The 22,634-nt window shown below is 35.9% G+C and overlaps 1 protein-coding gene across 1 annotated transcript in view; it reads right to left on the bottom strand.

Moving 5' to 3' along the window:
* The window catches only part of Malrd1 (MAM and LDL receptor class A domain containing 1), a 637,041-nt gene that overhangs the window by 242,075 nt on the left and 372,332 nt on the right, over positions 1 to 22,634 (bottom strand). The window contains exon 28 of the mRNA XM_040755448.1: positions 21,975 to 22,132. Coding sequence (XP_040611382.1) covers positions 21,975 to 22,132 — 158 coding nt within the window. The remainder of the gene's footprint in view (positions 1 to 21,974; positions 22,133 to 22,634) is intronic.

A 22,634-nucleotide genomic window follows, 5' to 3' on the forward strand; every position in this document is an offset into this window, starting at 1 on the left:
TTTATAAGGATGGTAAATCCTTCCCTCATTTACACATTAAAAACAATGTGTATGAGTGGAAGGGAAAAGTGAAAATCAAGGTCATGCAAAGAAAACTAGAAGAAATTCATGTAATGTCACGCTAAGCATTTGATTATCTCCTTATATTTGTTGCTTCTGTAGAGACTGGCAGAATAATAGCAAAGTGAGGACAAGCATTTTTTTTCTACAACAGAGCTCCTAAATGACTGGGGTGCAGTACCATGTCATATTAATGCCATTCTGCCTATGAGATATGGTGATGATTTGAACATTTGTCATACGTGAGGAGGAGGATAATGACTTTTTCTGATGGAAAATGTCAATAGCCCACTCTTCTTTGCGTTAAAAATGATCATTTTGTTTTACCTGGATATTCATTCATCACGAATAAGTGACTTCTGATAACATTCTGTTTTACCAATCTCATCTTGTAATGACACCTTTAGCCAGGTTACAGAAAATAAACAATAACAGCTTTTGCCCTAAGCTTAACACCTAACAAATCACATTGCAGCTCAGTTATCAGTGAATGCAGACACTAAGATCCATACACACCCACTTAAATAGATGGGATGTAAGAACAAGTATACAGGGCAAATGATGTTATTAAAGGGAAAGCCATTTTGGTGGACAAAAATAAAATTAGAGCAGGAAGTCACACATTTCAAATGACAAATGTATTGGCAGTATCTCATTTATTTAAACAGAAGTACCAAATAGTCTGGGTTTACTTACATAATTTTTATGCTTATCTTCTTTGAGAGATAAAATTAAAATTATAGTATCTTTGATGATTTATAGCTTCAAAAATATGTCCTTTCACATTAGTATGACATTTGGTGAAACTGAAAACTGTTTGTCTAAAGGGTATGAAATTTCAAAACATAAAAAGGAAATTATTTATGGTTCATATTACCAGCATCATTTTTGATATGCAGAGAAGGTAGTGTGTAGATGCAACTAATTTCAGCCAAGATGATGAGTGGGAAACAGCATAGCCAGAACTCAAATCCATGTCTCTTTCCAGTTAGCTGTCCAGTGACCTTTTCTCATATACAGGAGCCTTCTGTCCTTCTGTCAACTAAATACTTCTGGTCTTGGGAAATAAGGCACTCAGCCACAGTATTTGAAGAGGAAGATTTCATAAGGAAGGTAAATTCTTCCCTACGTAATAAGTACTGTTCAAATTGTTTCTCATGAATGAATTCTTTACTTCATAAAGAAAATAACTGGGGAGAAACGCTTAGCTGATGCCAGTTGTATTAATAGGAAATGTAAGGCCAAGGAATCAGTAGATTTACTTTGTCTTCTCTGTTGATGAAAAGGTCATGTATATTCCTGAAGGTAATCGTATCAGAATGTACAGATAGCTAAGTGCAACAGCTTTTATCGTGATCCCAAATACTCATGCTGAAGTCATTATTGTTGTTAAATTTTCTGAAATGCTTCATTTTAGAAGGCCTCACCCTCCCTGGGGAGCAGAAAGGGGAGAAGATAGGGGGTCAGGTCAGTGGGGGACAGGGGAGGAGGAGAGGGAGAGGGAACTGGGATTGATATGCAAAAGAAGCTTGTTTCTAATTTAAATAAAAAACTGGAAACACAAAAAAATAATAAAGTGGGCTGAGATACAGCACTGTGGATAAGTGCAATCACAGGAATTTGAGTTTAACCCCTGGACCTATGTGAGTACGTCATGGGTGGTGGCTTAAGTCTAAAATCCCAACACTGGTAAAGTAGAGGCAGATTGATGTCTTGTGTGAACTGGCCGTCTACCCTAAACTAGTCATTGAGTTCCATGACAGTTGAAGAATCTATGTCAAAAATTTAAATCAGAGAATGACAGATATGATCGAATTTTGACTTCTGCCCTCCACATGTGTGTGGAAAAACACACACTTGGACATGCACATACATGTACATCTTTACACATGAGCAAACACATGAATAAAAATAAAGGTAATTCTTCCACAATGTTAGGAAAATAAAATGCCTTTGTGGTGAATTTTGTCAATCATTTTGAATGATACATTTACCATGTACTAGTTTTACTTCTTGATATCTGTGTTTGCTTTAGTAAAATTTTCTCAGATATTTCATATTATCTAAGCTACTTAGGAAAAATGACCACATGTTTTTAGCTGTAAAGTTTGAAAAAAATTGTTAATTTCAAAAAAGCAGCATGTATCAGAAATCCTAATAAGAAACAGAATGTATGATATATTAATCAAAGATAAATTATCTTCGTCAAAATTCTGGCCTTAATCATTTTACAAAATGTAAAACATTTTTTCTAATTCTGAGCTATCTATTTAAAAGTATCCTGTGGGTTTTTCCAAATAAAGTTTATTCATATAATACTGATAGAGTCATAACAAAGAAGTAGAAATACATTCTGAGATTACTGGTGTGCATCTGCAAAAATAAAACTGTTCACAGTCTCTCTACATCTAAGTAAACACTGTAAATTGTCAAAGCTTCACAGAACATGCTCCAATCATATTTTGTTTGCAAATGGATACATAAAATGGAAGTGGAAAATATTTCCTTTAGTTTTGATTATATATGTTCTTAATTTAACTGCTGAGATGGTAACAAACAAAGCTCCTTTGCATAGTTTCGATTACCAAAGGCCATTTGATGTCATACTTTATGATTTTCATTGTGTGCACATGTGTATTAATATCAGTGCAATAAAAAATGATCTCCAGTTCTAAACAGGCCAAATGTGTGTTCATTTTAATGCTGTACCTTCTGGTTTGAGAATTTTTTGAAAAGAAAAAAAATTAACAAGCAAAAAGCCAAAAAAAGAGTAACATATTTTGTGAATTTTATCTCACCAGCCCAGAATCAAATTCATCTATAAACTGGGTAAGATTTTGTTTATTAAATGAGGTCCCAGTCAAGTAAAGAGTCAAAACAACTCAGTAAAAATCGCCCCTATATATCCTTGCAGCCTCTGATGTCTGGTGAAAAGAAATCCCTGAATTCACATGAAGTTTCTTTCATCTTCTTTTAATCTTGAGCCTCTTTGTCCTTTCAACTATTTATAGTCAGAGTAGCACCCATTCATATATCTGAAGTACCCCCTAAGTCTCCTGACAACTACAGATTAGTTCCAAAGGTAAAATTAACACCATGTCCTGTGTGTACACACTGAATGGAAGCTAACTTGATCAGCATTGGAAATCTGTGCCAAAACTTCAAATATGTATTCACTGAATGTCTAGTGATAAAGCCTTCATACATTTGACCTGGTCTATGAAGGAAATTCATCAATAGGGTTAAACAAGCTTAACTTTAGTGCTTAAAAATGTCCACTTCCAAAAGCAAGTTTAGGGAGGAAAGGTTTGCAGGGTTTATTTTTTACTAACAGTTCTAGAACAGTGTGGTAGTTCTAATTGTCAACTTGACACATTAAAATTGCCTGATGAAAGTCTCAAGGAGGAGGGGAGACTTTGGGGGATATCTATAGGGGATTGTCGTAACTGAATTGAGTTGAGAAGACTCACTAATTATGGATGGCAGTCTTAATTGAATTTAGGTCCTGGAATATGTAAGCATGGAGAAAAAGGATAAGAATAAGTATGCATACATGCATTTCTCTCTCTACTCTTGACTGTGGATGTGATGTAACAAGGCATTTTAAGTTACCATCATGCTGACTTCACTACGTGATAGACTGCATCCTAGAATCATGAGTTAAAATAAGATCTTTCTTCCAGACATTGATTTTTTACCAGGATATTTCATCATTGCAACAGAAATAAAATGAGGATAGCCAAGATCTTCTTATTCTAGGTTATAGGTGACTATGTATTGGTGGAGAGAAGAATACAAAGTAAATGTATCAGAAAGCACAGATAGCTTAGACAAAAAAACAAAACAAAAAAGCCATGGATGAGGAAACGGACCTATAAGAGCACAACTGATAAATCTGCTTGGCCAAATATAGTCACATTTCCTTGATGAAAAACATTTGAAGGGAAGTACTAAGTTAGGTGAGGCCATGAGATTGAACACCTTTTTCTGTGAAAACATGACAAATTATATCTCTCACATGAGAAAGAACTGCAGATAGGACATTGCTGCGGTATTCCCTCGTGGATCCCATTGCTGCTTTAGCCCTAAAATAACACACAAGATACTATATTAATTATGAAGCTGTTGGTTGTTTGCTATGGTTTCTTAATGGCTAACTCTGACTTAATTACTAACCCATAATTACTAATATATATTTTTATAAGTACTTATCTGAGGACAGAACCCTGACAAGTACTCTCTTCCCCAGGATCGTATGGTGATTCTCCACTCATAACTACATTTCCCCAAATTATCCTCGAATCCTAGTCCCACTTATCTTGCTTCTCTATTGGCCAATAGTGCTTTATTTATTCATCAACAAATAAGAGATACATATTTACAGAATGTCATCTCCCATCATCTCCTTTTTTCTGTCTAAATAAAAAGGAAGGTTTTAACTTTAACATAGTCAAATTATACATAACAGAACAGTTATCAAGAAAGAAATATAGTTACAATATTTTGTCCATTAACATTTAGTAAGATTTAAAGGAAGTATTTTATCATTTATCCTATCTGTGTGAGTCTAAAGCCTTATATGTAGCTTATTTTCATAACTATCTGTCTTCAACTCCATCAAAGACCACAGAAAGATAATATATAAACACTAAAATTGAGAGAGACATCTCGCTACTTGGACAGTCACCCAAAGATCCTCTGTAACATTGGGGCATCCATCTTCAGTCCATAGGCCACAGTGTGTTTGACAGACTTCTCAGGAAACAGAAAATTTTAAACTGTCCATCTGCATTGGCAGTTTGTCAGCCATTTTTCTGTGTCCTGCAGAATGTCTGACAGACTCCTCCATGAAGCAAGAATCCTGTAGGACTGTCGAAGTTCAGCAGTCACTTTCCTGTGTGTCCTGCATGTCCAGTTTATACAGCAACAGTCAAAAAGTCCAGGCAAGAGCAGTTTTTTTGTTCAAATGGCTAATCTTGCCATGTTGAAAACAAACTCCATAACGAATTTCTTTGATACGCATCTTCTACTCAGACGTAATTGGTGTGTCAGGAGTAGTTGTGTCTCACTATCATGAAAAACCCTAAAACATTTAAATGCCATATATTCTGTAGGTTTTTTAAAGGTTTGAAGAATATCTATCTTAAATACATCTCTATATATCTAGAAAACCTAACTAACCTAAGTATAAGTTTTGACTGTTATAGGAGACTATTTACAATGTATATTTAATTATGCATTACATTTTTAAGATCAGTATAAATATAATACTTAAGCAAGAGGAGAAATATACATATCACAAAATTGATCTTAAATTTGTATCAATAAATGAAAATCCAGACCAATACAAAGTATTCATTTCTATACCATAATCTCCCTTTTACCATTAAAAAGAGATCAGGTGTGATCATTAACCATTTATAATCAGCCCCATTTAATAAAAACAAAAATTTATAAACAATATTTAGGAATGTGGGCGCTGTTTATTCCAAACTGCTTCCTGCTAGTTGGGGGCACTGTCCATATCATGGGAATCATGCCAAAACACAGAAGCCTGACTAAGTTCTTGTTTTTTGTAGTCTGTAAAGCTGCATCATCTCAGCTGTTTTAGATGTTGGATCACCTGGGACACCATTTCAGGGGGCCTTACTTCATTAAACCATAGAAGTCTGGAAGGAATCCACAGCTCCTCATTTTCTGTAGAAACACAAGTAAAAACTCTCTTCCCAAGTGACTTGTCCTTATATTTAAATATAGAAGTTAAAGTATTTTTGAAATATATAAGTTGGATTAATTTAGTAGCATTTGTTTTAGCAGTTGTTGCTATTTTCTTAGCAGTCAAACAATTCAAATACAACATAATAGCATACAGTATCCAGACTCTCTGTACTTTTCATTTTTACGTGGCTTTTTTATTACTCTACTTCTTTTACTTTTATTTGTTCTTTTTTTCAGAGACAGGGTTTCTCTGTGGAAATCTGTCTGCCTCTGCCTCTGGAGTTCTGGGATTAAAGACTCAACTAATATATATTTCTATAAGGACCTATTTTTCCAAGGATGGCATCCTGACATGTCCTCTCTTCCCTGGGATCACATGGCAACCCCTACTCTTGACTGCATTTCCCAGAATCCTCCTTCTCTCCTAGTTCTGTCTATCTTGTTTCCCTATTGGCCAACAGTGTTTTATTCATCAACATATATACAGAAGGACTTCCCCCGTCAAGACATGGAAAGAAGTATGTCACAGGAAGAATGTGGAGAAACCACTGCTTCTTAGAGAATCAATATCTTAGCTACCACCTTCATATGAGATATTTCAGAAAATAATGTCCCTCCTGCAGAATCAAATGCAACTAATCTTATTTGGTTCGTGTAAATGTACCACAATGAATGCTGTTATGGAGTTCTCATACAGAATGTAAAATGTGTGCAGTACAAGATGTTGACTAAAGGATTTGACTGAAGGACCATCTCTTGATTGACCTGCTCTGTCTTACAACTCTACCACAAAGGAGTACAATATGTTGGTTGTCAATGGCCCTGTCATCAGTGCTGTTTTTATTTGTTCTGAATGATTTATTTTGTATAATTTGGAAATTAAATGAAATGTTAATGTTCTGTTATATTACTACCCAAAATTACTTTACCTGTCACTATTCAAATTTCAGGGAAAAAAATCTTTAAGAACATAGTAAAGAAACTGAAATTTGTCTTTCATATCAAGGAAAAGTTCAAAGTTAACTCCATTAAAATGATCATTAAGGATTTAATATTTCAATATTTTCTCTTTTGGTTTCAAAAGTAGTTTTAGATGTTTCATGACTTTATTGCTCAGAGATATATAAATTGCTAACTTGTATGTATAATTTGATGTCTTAAATCAATGCATGAAGTTCCTTCGATATATATAAAACTAACTCAAGTGTAAGATTAATGCTTATCACTAATCATTATTATATAATATTTCATATTCTTAACATTTGTATAATTGGAAATTTTAATGGATTCTAAATTTAGATGTTTCTAAAACCCTTAACCAAGGTATTTCTCTTTTCTTCTACTTATTTGAATTCTACTCACCTTTTAAGATCCACCTTAAATATTTTCCTGCCAATTCACCTAATACTATATACATTTTAACCATTTCTGCAGCCTTATTATGTTAAATATTTTATTCTATACAATAAATGGTACATTCTAGAGATTGGAAAATAGACAAGGCATATACTATTCCTTTTTATCTTTCTTTGTTTGTTGTAGTTGTTTATTTTAAAAATTCATTTTTCATTTTACTTACCAACCTCAGATCCCCCTTCCCTTCCCCATCCCCCATTTCTCCCCCTTCCTACCCCGCATCTGGTGGGGGAAGCATATACCATTTTTGTGTCTTTTAAGTCACTAAACCATGAAGAAGAGCATCTTCTTCATAGGCAGAGGTCAGGTAGTATAGTGATGGTGGGTAGCAAAGACTCCATTGTATAAGCATAGTTGACAGTCTGGACCTAACATTGGAATCTAGGTTCCATGATACAAGTATAAGAAGTCATGAGACACATTTTACTTCAGAAAGATAAGAACTATGAATGAATGCCCAGTTTATACCAGCCAAGTCCCTATAGTTTCTCACAGAGAGATGGGGTACCACACTGCTGCCCTTTGAAGCAGAGCCCACTCTAAGTTTAAAATGTCATGTAACCTGCAGAAGAGGTAAAACTCATTGAATATCTGTTTGAGTATAAGAATAGGAACAAAGGCGAAGAAAGTTATAGTAAATATGAAACTTGTTCTCAGAGACTAGCTGCCTTAAATGAGGGGATTGGTCTTCAGAAGGAGAGTCCAAGTTGAGACAGTAATTTCCCAAACCTTACAGCCTTTCATATCTTTTTAGCCTTTTACATTTTATCATTTCTTCATGGCCTTGACAAAACATTCTGTGAACACAAATGATGAGTAATTAGAAAATATTCCTGGCTTCTTCACAAGTGGTTAGATACAGTCCTCCAAGGAATATCCACTACTTATGAGCATTCCTTCATCACTGAAATCTGGGTTCTGATCATCCATTTTAATTAAGACTATTCCAAGATTATGAATAGGGGAATTTTGATTCTTCATCCCTTTTGAAGAATTGATAACAAGATTTCTCCTATGTTAACTACTTACTCTGATAAAACCAGAGCAAGAGAATCACAGAGCCTTTCTACCCAAATGCTAGCATCTGTAATTGGTTATATCACCAGTCATGTAGCCCCATCTGAGGCAGGGTGTGAAGCAATTACAATGATAAGATTCTACTCTATTTTGGCTAAAACATGTATTGCAAACTCTATGGAAAATGAGCTGAATAGATACTGAAATATAATTGTTGAGAATAGATAAATTACACAGAATTATTATTGTGTAGGAAAAGTATCTTAATTTTTTAAAGCAGTGTCCTAGAAAAACTGAAAAGGGATAATAAAGTCATGTCTTTCCGTGGTGGTATAAGAATATGCAACTATTATCAGTAAAGAAGCAAATTGTGAATTAACTAATTCTTAGCATTCCCAGAGAACAGCTCTGTAAAATAGTTGTATCTGTAAATTTAAAATAGATAAGTGCATGAGAAGCTACCCGTTCATTATGTTTTAAATTAGATAGCCTGGAATACTGTTTTTCTTCCCTTCATGCAGATTGTGTGGCAGATACAGAACCAGTGACTCATTCATTTCTTTTTATTTTCTGATATTTTGTGGTTTTGTTTTTTACTGATTCATCATGTTTCCACAATACAGCATCTGTTGTGATGTTTTGATACAAGATTGCATTACATAATAAGAAAATAAAGTCAGTTAGAATGTTCATCACTATCAACATTTGTTTGTGATGACAATATTTTAAATACTCTCTTCTAATTGTTTTGAAATAAATGTACAATATAATAACCTTACTGTAAAATAAAATAATAGAAATTATCTTTCTTTATTTTAATTCGAATTTTGCCCACTGGCCCTTCTCTGGATTCCTTGTCCCCTTTGCATATTTGAGCCATCACTTCGAAATGACAATTATCAATTCATAAGTGCAATGTCCCTCTAAACTTAAAAACCTCTCTGGGATTCTTATATAGAAAATATTAACATTAAAGATGTTGGCAAAATACAATACAGAATATAGGTCTTCTTTGCCTTAACTTCAGCTAAATTTGTATTTTTTCAATCAGAGAGCACAGGCAATAGATACTTGACATTAAGGTTATGTGACTGTCTAATTTGTAATAAATGTAGATATTTTACCACAAGGCAGTACTGGGAATATCTATAATTATCATCCATGCTAGTCACCCATGTGAAATAGCTGCATCATTATTCATTACAATTTATTGTATAAGCCTCCATTCAATTTTTGAAAATAATTTCTAAAAAGTATTTCCATAATTGGTGTTAGTTCATTCTCATTTACCATCATTGGCATATAATTATAAAATACTTTTTGTTTAAAGATTAGGAATGAATGAAGAGAAGTGATTTAGATGTATAAGATTATGCTACTAAATGACAAACTAAGTAAGAAAAAACAAAGCCATTCTTCTCACAGGCAAATGATGGATTATGTAAATGTCTTCTTTTGACCATCACTCAATGTTCACAGGAACTGAAATATCATACTGTAACCCATAGGTTTATATAATTATCTATCAATTAAAATTTTTCTCAGAAAGAAAACCAAGAAACTAATGAAGTTAATACATGGTAGTCACTTCTTTCCTGTGTAGAACAGGCCTGTGGTGTTATTAATATACAGAGACAGAAATCTCCGATTGGTATGAATTCAGTGGCCCTGTAGTCCATTGATGGACAGTCACATCTCTGCCTCCCAGATATCAGGATATTTTAAATTATACAGGCAGACAGTGACTATATCTTCCTTAACTGGTCTAAACCTTATTTTGAGACAAGCTTTCACCAAAACTGAGCTAGACTGGCTGACCAGAAATCCCCATGGATTTTGCTTCTATCTGACCAATACTAATATAATAGGCTCAAACTTCCAAACTTGAACTTCCTTTTTGAGGGTTGGTACTGGGGATCCTAACTCAACTTCTCATCCTTGAACTACAAGCATTTTATTATTGAGCCATCTCCTCAGGCCAATGGAGAGGGATTGTTATCTTATGACAACCAATCTAAGAACTGGACCTGTTTATTACTTGAATAGATACAAATTAAAATGCAATCATTTATCCATTAATGTTACTAAATTTATAGTTACAGTAGCATAAGCTGTGTATAATGGATTGCATTATTATGTTTTCAAAAATGATTCTGAAATAGCAAATGCAGTGCTGGTATGAAAATTTAGTTTAACTAGGATTGAGGCAATTACACACCTAAATAATTAAGGTAGCTAAGGAATGCTGAGAAAAGGAGAAATACTTTTCCCCAGGGAAGAGCACACCAACCGGTTATTCAAGACCAAATTGTCAGTCCTGAAACATTCATACTAGTAGTATTTTCTAGACTGAGTAGGAGATTGTATTTCTGTATTTAGGAATGCACACACACACACACACACACACACACACACACACACACACACGTAGTAACAATTGGTGGGAAAGAGGCCATACATTTGAAAGAAAGCAAGGAAGGTGTAACTGGTAGTTTTATGCCAACTTGACAGAAGCTAAAGTCATTTGAGAGGAGGGAACCTCAATTTAAAAAGATGCCTCCATAAGACTGGTCTGTAGGCAAGCCTGTGCAATACTTTCTTAATTAGTGATTGATGTGGCAGGGCCCAGCCCATGGTGGATGGTGGTATCCCTGGACTGATGGTCTTAGGTTCTATAAGAAATCAGTTGAACATGCTATGAGGAACAAGCCAGTAAGCAGCACTGTTGCAGAATATTTATTTACACTGTGTGAAGATGTGTCACTGTTATTGGTTTAATAAAGAGACAAATAGTCACTGGGCATAGTGGCGCATGCCTTTAATCCCAGCTCTCGGGAGGCAGAGGCAGGCGGATCTCTGTGAGTTCGAGGCCAGGCTGGACCGACAGCCTCAAAAACAATACAGAGAAACCCTGCCTCGTAAAAACCAAAAGAGAGAGAGAGAGAGAGAGAGAGAGAGAGAAATAGTCAATGGCTAGGCAGGAAAGAATATGCATGAGTTCTGGGCAGTATAGAACTGAAAGTTAAACTCTGTTGTGGTAGGAGACATCAGCAAGACACTGAAGAAATCAGATATATGGTACAGAAGAAAGGTAACTGAGCCATGTAGCAGAATGCAGATTAAAAAAAACAGTTGGGAAAAAAGCATAAGAAGGCCAACCTTTCATAATTAATAAGTTTCCATGTCTTTATTTTTGGGCTGGTGCTTCAAGAAAGTTTACTACATTTGGTGCTTAACACACACAGCATGCAAATCTACATAGGATGTGGAAAAGCTAAAAAAAAAATCTGGGCATTCAAATGCTCTACCACTAAGCTATCCATGTTGGGAAAATCCACAGAAACAGTTAAACTAAGCAAGTGGGGAATCATAGACCCCAGTCTGACAACTGGGGAACCAACATAGGACTAAACCAGGCCCACTGAATGTGGATGTCAACTAGGACCACTGGGCAGTCTATGGGGGCCTCTGGAAGTGTAACCAGGGTGTATCCCTAGTGCATGGATAGACTTCAGAAGCCCATTTCCCATGAAGGCATACTCTCTTAGCCTAGATACACAGGGGAGGGCCTAGGCCCTGCCCCAAATGACTTGACAGATTTTGGTGATTCCTCATGGAAGGCCTCAGCCTCCCTGGGGAATGGATGGGGGATAGGATAGGGGGTTCAGTGAGGGGCATGGAAGGAAGGAAGGGAGAGGGAACTGAGATTGATATGTAAAATAAGATTGTTTCTAATTTAAATAAAATTAAAAATCTGAACACAGAGGCAGATTCAGCTTCCAGATACTCTCTGTCTCTCAAGCAGGCCAGGTGTTTGCAGTATATGGAGGTGTGGCCCCTATAATACGTCTGAGAATTTGTATAGCCTGAGCACTACTGGGGCAGGGAACTAGATATAAACACCTGCTGTAGTATGGGCACAGGTGTTTCCCAGAGCTGAGATGGATAGGCATGGTTGAGATGGTTAAGCCAAGGGGCATGGAGTCAGTCACCAGTCACCAGCACTATGTGCTAAGCTATCTGCATAGCAAAAGGACCGAGCCACCACCTAGCTGTTGAAGATTTGACTCATGTGGTCAGACTCATGTGGTGCTTAATAAAGCTAAGTACAGACAGAAAAAAACCTCTAAATATATACAAAATGCTTAAAAATGTGCTCAGATGCTACAGACAGAAAAGAAAATGGATATAGACCATCATAGAACATAGACAGATAGACAGATGATAGTTACATAAAAATAAATTGATAAATAAATGGTTTGAATTAATAAAGGGAGGTCTTTAAAGAAGAGTAAAGTAATACAAGAAAGTCATGTAAGCATGGAAAACACAGGCTACTGGATTCTGTATGTTGTTTTGTTCACTGTACATTTTTAAAATGCGAATGAACAAAAAAACTGGCAGCTGCTGAGATGTATTGAATTGTGGAAAAAATACTGAATTAAACCAGCCTATATATTTTAAGGATGTCTTAACTTTAGAATGGAAGTGAGGGAATATGTTGTATTGGGGGAGAAATTATGCTTTTGTTCCATGGGAAACAAAAAACTATGAATTCCTTCATAATTAATGAAGATTATACTTGACCAGAGGAGACTTCCTGAAAATCTTGGCTACAAACATGAAGGAATAAACCAATAAACACTGCAAGATTGGTGACCTATAAGCTGACTCATCAACATGGGAACAACTCTGAGACTGGATAAGACACGATAATTTTGTTGGCTACAGAGTCCTCATGACAGCCTAGTGACACAGTTCAAATGGACTTACAAAGTAGACAGATGCCTTTTACCCACTAAAACATTTTTATTATTTGCACATACCATAGATTCAATATTTGTGTTAATTAAAATATATGTTATCTTTAAAAGTTTGTGTGCTTTCAGAAAAGAAAAGTAGGACTAGGCACAAATTCCCCAGGTCATCCAGCCTCTCAGAATGGCTCTATTGTAGTTTCTTCATAAATCAACATTCAGGACAATTTCAAAGCTGCTAGCTGAGAGGGTACAACAATACAGACTACTCTATCCAGGACTTGAGATAAGCCTGCACTATGCCATCATACAGAGCCTGGACAACAAATGATACAACTAGCTCTCCCAGGACTTGACCATTATCCTAATTGTCCCAGGATTTCCTAAAGATGCTGTCACTCTATGACAAGAGAAACAATCTAGATAAGATGATGTCCACATCCCTAAAAGGTGGGGCTGATGGTACTTGGTCATTTAATGGGGTCTGTATGTATGTCCTCGTTTAGGAGGATTTGTCACAAGTTGTTATTGGTCATGGTCAGGGAAGAAACTAAACAAAGGAGGTTAATTTTGTTCTGGAAAGAATATGGGAATGACAGGACAAAAGTGCAGATTATTAAACCTACTTTTAAACTTAAAAAACAACTACTAGTCTCAAATATTTTACATTGGTATGGATTTTATATATTGATACTAATTTAGGGTATCTTTGTTACACTGCATTTTTTCTATTATTGTTTAAGGTATTATACCTATGAAACAACATGATAGAAGTTTCTAGACCTTGGAAGCTATTATTACAAAATGTTTAGGATAATGAAGAAATGCAGATCAGTAGGTAGTCGCTTACTACAATCAAACTTGTAGTCATGCTAGGCACATTTTCAAGGTTAAACATATATTTTAGATACATAGGTGGTCTCGAAGACATCAGAGATCTACAGAATATGACATTTAAGATGTTTTAATAGCATAAGGTTTTTCATGTCAGTGAGACACATTTGCTCCTGGCAGCACCAATCTACTTTAGAGAAGATGATGGACATCAAAGAACCTCCATATGGAGTTTGCTTTCATTTGTGACAGTTAGCCATTGAGAAAGAAGCTACCCTTGCCTAGACTGCTGACAATATGCTGTCCAAACTAGACAAGCAGGACACAAAAGACGGCTACTGCCAAACTTTGCCAAGATACGGTAGGAATTCCTTTAAAATTTCCTGCTTCACAAATTAGTCTGTCAGATATTTTAGCCCTTAGAACAAAGATGCCCTGACTTTACAGAGAAGCCTTTGGTAACTGTCCAGGCAATCATTTGTTGCTGTCACTTCTATAGTTTTGGAAGTATTACTCAGATAATATTATTTCTTTCTCAGGTCTCTGATATGGTTGAAAAATAAAACGTTAATAGTTTTATAGTTTTCCTTGTTACTAAATTCAGAAAAGAAACTTCCAAAAGAGATGTAAGGTTTATAATGTTGAGAGACATAAAAACTTATGTTGTTTATCTAATCAAATGTTCTAAGGTCTAAAAAGATATTGTTAGGTTGGTAATATAAGTTATGACAAAAAGTGGCTTAGGTATAAAACTTTGGACTCAACAAGTGGTTCAGGCAAAAGCAGTTTCTTATCCAAATGTCTATCCCTGCCATATTGAAGACAGACTCCCTAACGAGTTTCTTCAATGCCCATTTTTCTCTCTAACATAATTGGTACTGCCAGGAGACGTGGCTTGAACAACCCTAAGTTAACAAATCATTTTAAATACCATATTCAGTAGGTCTTTGGAAGGTCTATGCATCTAAAATATATTTCTGTATATCTAGAAAAATTAACTAACAGAATTGTAACTTCTGTCCTTACTTCCCTCAATGGTGAACAGTAATATTGAGGTACAAATCAATTAAAGCCATTTATCCCCAGCTTCCCTGTTGGTCATACTGTTCCATCACAGCAATAGTAACCTGAACTAAGACAGAAAGGTATATGAGAGGGTTTGGATTGCCAAAAGAGAATGGGAACTGATGTAATGATATAATCTCAAAAAATAACAGCAGTATAAGAAATTTGATTTGATTAATTTATGTTCCAAAATCCACATGATAATAAATCCAATCATTGCAAAATCAAATTTCCTTTCTTTAGGTTCTATATATCCTTTATGTCCACACCCTATACACTCTTTTTCTAAACCATGGAATAAGTGAAGCTGCATTAACAATTCAGTAGAGATAGGAATACAAAGAGTATGATGTTACCAACCAGAATATATGTACGTAGATCTTCTCAGATTAAGGTGGTGTGGAGTGTATAACAGATGAGATAATTGGGTGTCTGTAGGCAGAGTAAGTCTTTACATTTAAATCATTTGAATCTTGTGTACAGCTGAAGTTCTGTTGGCTAGATGAAGGGTGAAGAAAGACAGAATGATGAGCCACTTACTAATAAAAGAACACTGGCCTTTTTGTTTGGTCATTTGATATACTGTATAACCCAGTGAGCAAAATTACTACAGGTATTCTTCACTGTCCTTGGGGGACAGGTTTCAAGAACCTTGGGATACTAATCCCATGAATATTCATGTTCTGTTAACAAAATGGTGCATCTAATGCGTACAAGCTAGGAATATTCTCCATGTGTCCATACCATCTCTGATGTTCCAAACATACCGAATTCAATGCAAATTATATATAAATAGCTATTATGCTACGTTATCTAGTGCACAGCAAAATAAAAGTCTATTAATGTACTGGAGAGATGACTCAGCTTTTAAGAGCACTGTTGGTCTCTCAGAGGACCCCAGGTTTGTTGTTTAGCACCCACATGCTGGCTTACAACCATTCCTAACCTATTTCCAGGGAATATAATACCTATTCTGATCTTCATGGGTACCAGGAACACATGTGGTTCACATTCATACATGTAGACAAAACGCTCATACACATTAAATAGAATAAATAAATCTTAAAAAATTAAAAATATATTTGTATTAATATAGACACAGTGGTTTTATATGATCTGAAGAAAAACCTGAGTAGATACATACTAATTTTTTAACATTTCACTGAAATCTACAGATGAGGAGCCCATAGAGAGGAAAGACTGACTCTATTTCTTATTTTTAATGTAGAAATTATTAAGCAATTTCTTAGAAACTGAATTACAAATTAGAAATCAGAAATTGAATACAATCTTTTTTTCTTAAAATATCATGTGAATGGTCTCAAGAAAAATACTTCTCAGTCCTAGTCCTTCACCTTTGAAATGAATAATTTACATTAGAGAATACTGAAGGACTTGCCAGCTCTAAATTTTCCCTGTTCCACTAAGCAAGACTAAGTAGCAAAGTAGTTTAATTATGATCTTTCTGCATTACAGGGTTACCCTATCAGGAGAGCTCTCCTGAAATACATTATTTTTCTCCACTTCTGGTTTGAATATATTATATGGTCTATCATGACTACATAATGGATAGTCCTGAATGCTTTCAATTAAATATATTTAAATTCCCTAAAGCACACAGTAATCTTGATTTAAAAAATCAACAGTTTATTGCAGATGGAGCACTTCCAGAAGGCAATAGTGTTCTTCAGAGAGCAGGTGCAGTCTATTCAAATCACTAGTTGAAAAGATGCACAAGGTTGTTTGTTTCATTTGAGGCTGGCAGACTTCACTGTATACATGAACTATGAAGAGCAAAGCAAATTGAAGAACTCCCCTCATCCAAGTTTGAAGAGTGTTCATACCCATATCCTAGTTGTCCTCAGTTAATCTCATCAGAAGAAAAAAATGACTGGAATAATAAGTGAAATTATTAAAGAAGAACTAAATATATTTTAAAATCAAGTGTGCTTTTATGTTGGAATGGGTACATAACACTATTGGTAGTGTGCTTTTCTAAGATGTGTGAGACCTGTGATTCTCTCCCTATCACTGCATAATTGAGCATAACAGCAGCACTTGGGAGGTGGAGTCAGGGAATCACAAGTTAACAGTCATCTCTGGCAACATAATGAGTTGAAGGGGACTTTGATGCAGGAGATACTGTCTTAAACAAACAAATGACAAATACACTTACGGTATTCCTAAACATAACACCAGTGGCACAGGCACTGAGATTGACAATTAACAAATGGGACCTTCTGAAACTAAAAAGCTTCTGTAAGGCAAAGGACACAGTCAAAAAGACAAAAAGGCAGGCCACAGAATGGGAAAAGATATTCACTAACCCTACATCTGACAGAGGGCTAATCTCCAAATTTTACAAAGAACTCAAGAAACAAGTCTCCAAAACACCAAAGGATCCAATTAAAAGGTGGGGTACAGAGCTAAATAGAGAATTCTCAATAGAGGAGGCTAAAATGGCCAAGAGACACTTAAGAAGTGCTCAACATCCTTAGCCATCAGGGAAATGCAAATCAAAACAACTCTGAGATACCATCTTACTCCTGTCAGAATGGCTAAAATCAAAAACACCGAAGACAATTTATGCTGGAGAGGATGTGGAGAGAGAGGAACACTCCTCCACTGCTGGTGGGAGTGCCGACTCATACAGCCTCTTTGAAAATCAGTATGGAGATTCCTCAGGAAAATGGGAATTAATCTACCACTAGACCCAGCAATTCCATTCTTAGGCATATATCCAAATGAGGCAAGTTCATACAACAAGGGCATCTGCTCCACTATGTTCATAGCAGCATTATTTGTAATAGCCAGAACCTGGAAGCAACCTAGATGCCCCTCAACTGAAGAGTGAATAGAGAAAATGTGGTACATTTACACAATGGAGTATTACTCAGCAGAAAAAAAAATGGAATCTTGAAATTCGCAGGGAAATGGATAGCACTGGAAGAAACCATCCTGAGTGAGGTAACCCAGTCGCAAAAAGACAAACATGGTATGTACTCACTCATATATGGATGTTAGACATGGATCAGTATCGTGCTAGTTTGCACTTCCACTGAGTACTTTTAAAATATGTTCTGTTTAAAATTTTCAGGGATAAAAAAGCAATGTATTTAAAATTAATGAGAAATTTAAAATCAAATGTCAATGGCTTAAAAGGCACATAAAATAAGAGGTGCCACACAAATATACCATTTTTTAGGGTGAATCATTTACTACAACCAGGAAAGGCCATAGTGTACTGACTGTAGATATTCTGTGCACGTCATGTCTGACAGCCTCCATGCAAAGACAGAAAGCAATTTGAACATGGAGCAATCTAATGCTATTTCAAATTATCTGACTTCAAGCCCTTGATCATACCCTTAGTTGAGATTCTAGACTTTGCATTTAATTCCCATGGGCCTCACTTGGTAAAGATGAAGGCTGTGTAGTAACACATTTCCACCACTTTCCATAAGCTGACTCCCTCTCACAAAGGGTGTGTCTTGGTTCAAGCAGTAAGGGACAGAAAGCCAATGATCTTTCCATCTGGCTACCTGTTTAACACTATGTAATTTTGTTTTAAACAGCATTAGTGCCCATGCAAAATTATTTTGTTTTACTGTCTAATAACCACAGATAATAATTGGCATTAGTTTCTGAGCAGACTAGTTTTTCATATTCTTGTTAGTCACACATTGCCATGTTTAAGACACAAAAATTACAGTTTCAATGGCAAATTGTATCTCTCTCTTTCATATATACACATATGTATATACACACATACATACATATATCTGTCATGTAACTGGTAGCAAGAAATATGAGGGAAAAGAATAAAATATATTACCTCTAAAATGGTATTGATAATCATTAAATGCTTTCTAAGGCAATAGCTTTATTGGGGTTTTCTTGTATTTACTTCATTATTACAGACATATTGAAAGAATTGTGAAATTCTATTTTAAGCAACATTATTTATTTTATATTTCAAAACAAGGTCTATGCGACCAATATGGAACTCAGTAAAATAAAACTTCCATTTCACTATTCTCCATGTAGAACACTTAGCTGTGAAGAGTAAAACACACAAGTTATTTTTTAACATAGGCATTCCCAGATTAAAATACCTGATCTGTGAATACAATAATAGGATGAACACAATTGCTGTGTTATTACTGTGACATTTCTTTCTTTAGGCCATTCGTACACCAGGACTCATACTTCATGTTTCAGAATGTTTTGCTGAGAATTGTTAGAAACAATACAGGTGTCAATGCTCAGTGAATGGCTCATGCTAGTATGCAATGTCATTGCTGTTAGCTGAACTAAGTACAACTCTATGTAAGCAGTATCACCATTAAATTAATGTGTAATTGTTAGATGCCTTATGTCTAACTGAACTCTCTATGTCAGGTTTAGATTATAAGCTCTTCAAACCACACTGGAGTGCCATGTATGAAACATATTATAACCGTTCCTTCCACAGGGATGAGCATTAACAAGGACCTAGAAAGGCATTCCTTTGCTTCACCAGTCACTCCCTGAATATCTTAGGTGGCAAACAAAATCCAAAAATTTCAATAGCTTGGTCTCAAGAACTGACAAATTCTTTGTAGAAAGAGAACAATCACCAATCACCAGCGAGTGGGCAGGAATCAGTCCTAGAGTTCAGATGAACACTCAGGAGAGGAACTGTGCAAAGCAAAAGTGATAAGGAAACTTTTACTCAAAATTCTGTATCTTCCTGTAGGAGGAAGTCTGTATGCCGCCATTAAACATGTGACTTACTAGAGGCGCATACAGATGAGGTAATAAAAGGGCGGTTTACCACACCGCTAACCACACCCACTTTAGGCATGACTAAAGACGTATACGGCCGGACATAAAGATGTATACGTACGTAGGCGGTGAACTACGTCACTAGCCAGGCCCACATTTGGGCATGGCTAGGGGGGCGTTACGGGGGAAGGCATAAAAGACAGCACACAGGAAGTCTCCGTCTCTTTTCCAGGAGTTCGGCTTCTGGTTCGGCAGCGGGAATACTACTTGGCTCATCTGGGTTACTTGTTTGTTATCTCATGAGTAATTTCTACAATAAATACTTAGTTTTACTTTCAGTAAGTGTCGCTTATTGTTACAGCGTCATTTGGAGCTTTATCTTCCAGTTCTATAGACTTGGTATAGAGCAAAAGCACAGGGTAGGGGTATTATTTCTGAGGTTCAGAAGAGGAGACTGAGCCAGAGGGGGGGTCACATTCATGAACTGGGAATATTGTTTTCGTAATGAGAAAAGGAAGAAAGAAAATTCAGAATCCTACTCCTGTTGAGTTTGCCATCTGCCTAGCATGTTTCAGGCTAAGGAGAAGGTAAACTCCAGCATGGTTCCACACACAGGGAAGCCTAAGAAGTACTTTATAAACAGGATCAAAAATTTTCATCTTATTATTCACCAAAGTGAAGCAATTTCCCCAAGTTTTGAATATAAATAAAATACAAGCTGTGAAAGATTTCTCTCCTTCATTCTTGAGATTCCCAAAACAAGTATGTACTATTTATTTGCATATGGTTTATTTATTTATTTATTTATGATTTGTTTATTTCAGATGCAAGTATCAAATCCAGGGGCTTACAAATGCTGGGCATGTGCTTAGCATGGACTTACAACTCCAATGCCCCAATAATCACTCCTCAGTTTGGGTGGTAGTCTTATTATGTCTTAAAGTATTTTTTATTTAAATCTTGTTCCTCAATTAATTTCTTGACAATCGATGATATGCATGTAATACATTCTCATTACATTCATCCCCGTACTCTCTCTTATCCTCCTTCCATCCCTACCAATTCACCCCTCCTCCCACTAAGACCCCATCCCATTTTCATATCTTTTGACAGTTTTTAATTTGGTTTGTGACTAATTGGATTTAATGTGTCCCCTTTCATGGGGAGGGATTGGAGCAGGAATAATTTACCAGAGGCTACATAATTAAAGAGATTGCTTATAAGAAGACCAATACCTCTAAAAATCTTAAATTTCATTTTAGTATATTATTAAGTTTGCTCCTATAATGTAAGATAGTTGGAAGTAAGTTTCTGTGAAGCAAATAACAAAAGCAAATCTCACACACTGGTTACCAAATAACAGTACCACATTCAAAAGAGTATTAGTAAATTATCCTATGAGAACTTTAAGTTTCATATAAATATTTACATTCAAGTACATGAACAACACTGTGGTTATATGCTGCATGTGTCCTCCTAGACTTCCTTTTATACCTCATTATATTATGGTCTAAAGTTCCTCAAGTCAGTTCAGGTTTCCAACAACCAAACAAGAGTCACAGAGCTGTAAAGGATTCAGATAGATGAGGTAATTGACATTCAGGTCAGCTCTTTTTCCATCAGCACTGGGGCACTTGAGCAAAGCTCATGTGCTAAGAAACAGCTAGTGGCATGCTTTAAACCAAGATTTCTTGGAATAACTAGATTCTTAAAACACATAATTCACACACACACAAACTTCTTTTTAACTGCTGCTTTAATTTATTAAAAAGTAAAGGTTTTTAATTAGGTCTTGTTAATATTAATATTTACCTTGCTGTTTTGTTCCCAAACTCTGTCACTTTATTGTGCTAAATTAAAACTCTGATGGAAACATCCAATTAATAACCAGGAAGGAAATACATTCATGTGCCACATTTAATAAGCAGTTCAGTGTAATCATACCTTCATTACTCTCATGAGCAGCTTAGTTCTTTGTAATGTATTCATGAAGCCAGAATGTCTATTATTAGTACTCAATAATTATGTGAAAAAAGAGAAAATGAATAGTTGTTCTCCCTTCAAATGTACAAATGACCTCTTTCGTTTCATTGGAAAAGACAAGGAAGGAAATAGTAAAACGAGAGAACTTAGATTAACTCTGATAAAAGGAGGCTCTGGGATTGTGGCGTGACACTGCACTCCATGTTCCCATGTCACAGCTAATCAAACTTCATAGGGTGTATGGCCACAGGAGCTGCTCCTTGAGAGTAATAAGGTTTTCTCTAGGCAGGCCAGAACTCTGTCCTCCCTGCAGCAGCTTCAGGAAACCCTACAGCATCCTTAACCAGGAGAGCCTACCTTAATGAGAATCTGGATGGCCCCCGTGGCTTTTTTAGATATGAAGTACCAGAAGCTCATAGTGCAGACTGCGCTGGATTCTTGCCAAATGGCACTCTTCAAGTGGGCTTTGTCACCTCGAAGGCCCAGTGGGGTGGCCTCTAGATACATGAAGTGACCTAGGAATAAGGATGGAATTTAAATAAGACCAAAATAGGATCTAAAGAACAATGAGAGCTTTTTGCTTTTGTTTTTGTTTGTTTTTTCCGGACAAGGATTCTCTGTGTAACTTTGAAGCCTGTCCTGGAACTTGATTTGTAGACCAGGCTGGCACTAGCCTAGACCTCATAGTGATCCACCTGCCTCTGCCTCCCTAGTGCTGAGATTAAAGGTATGTATCACCACCACCTGACTTCAGTTGAGTTTTTTTTTATTACAGTTTATGTGATCTAGCTGTCAACAGCATTTTCATCTGAAATGGAGAATAAATCTAATAGCCTGCCAATAGTGTGTGCTTTTAACAAAATGCTTCCCAGTATGCAGACTAAGTGATTTGATAAGGTGTTTATACTGTTATATCAACAAGATCATATAGGAATTTAATGGAGACCATAAGCTATTATAAAAGAGTGCAGATTTCCATGAAATCAAAACCCGAGAAGATTCAGTCACCTGTTGAAC

This window comes from Mesocricetus auratus, unplaced genomic scaffold, assembly GCF_017639785.1.
Source record: "Mesocricetus auratus isolate SY011 unplaced genomic scaffold, BCM_Maur_2.0 Super-Scaffold_100013, whole genome shotgun sequence".
Taxonomy (NCBI): domain Eukaryota; kingdom Metazoa; phylum Chordata; class Mammalia; order Rodentia; family Cricetidae; genus Mesocricetus; species Mesocricetus auratus.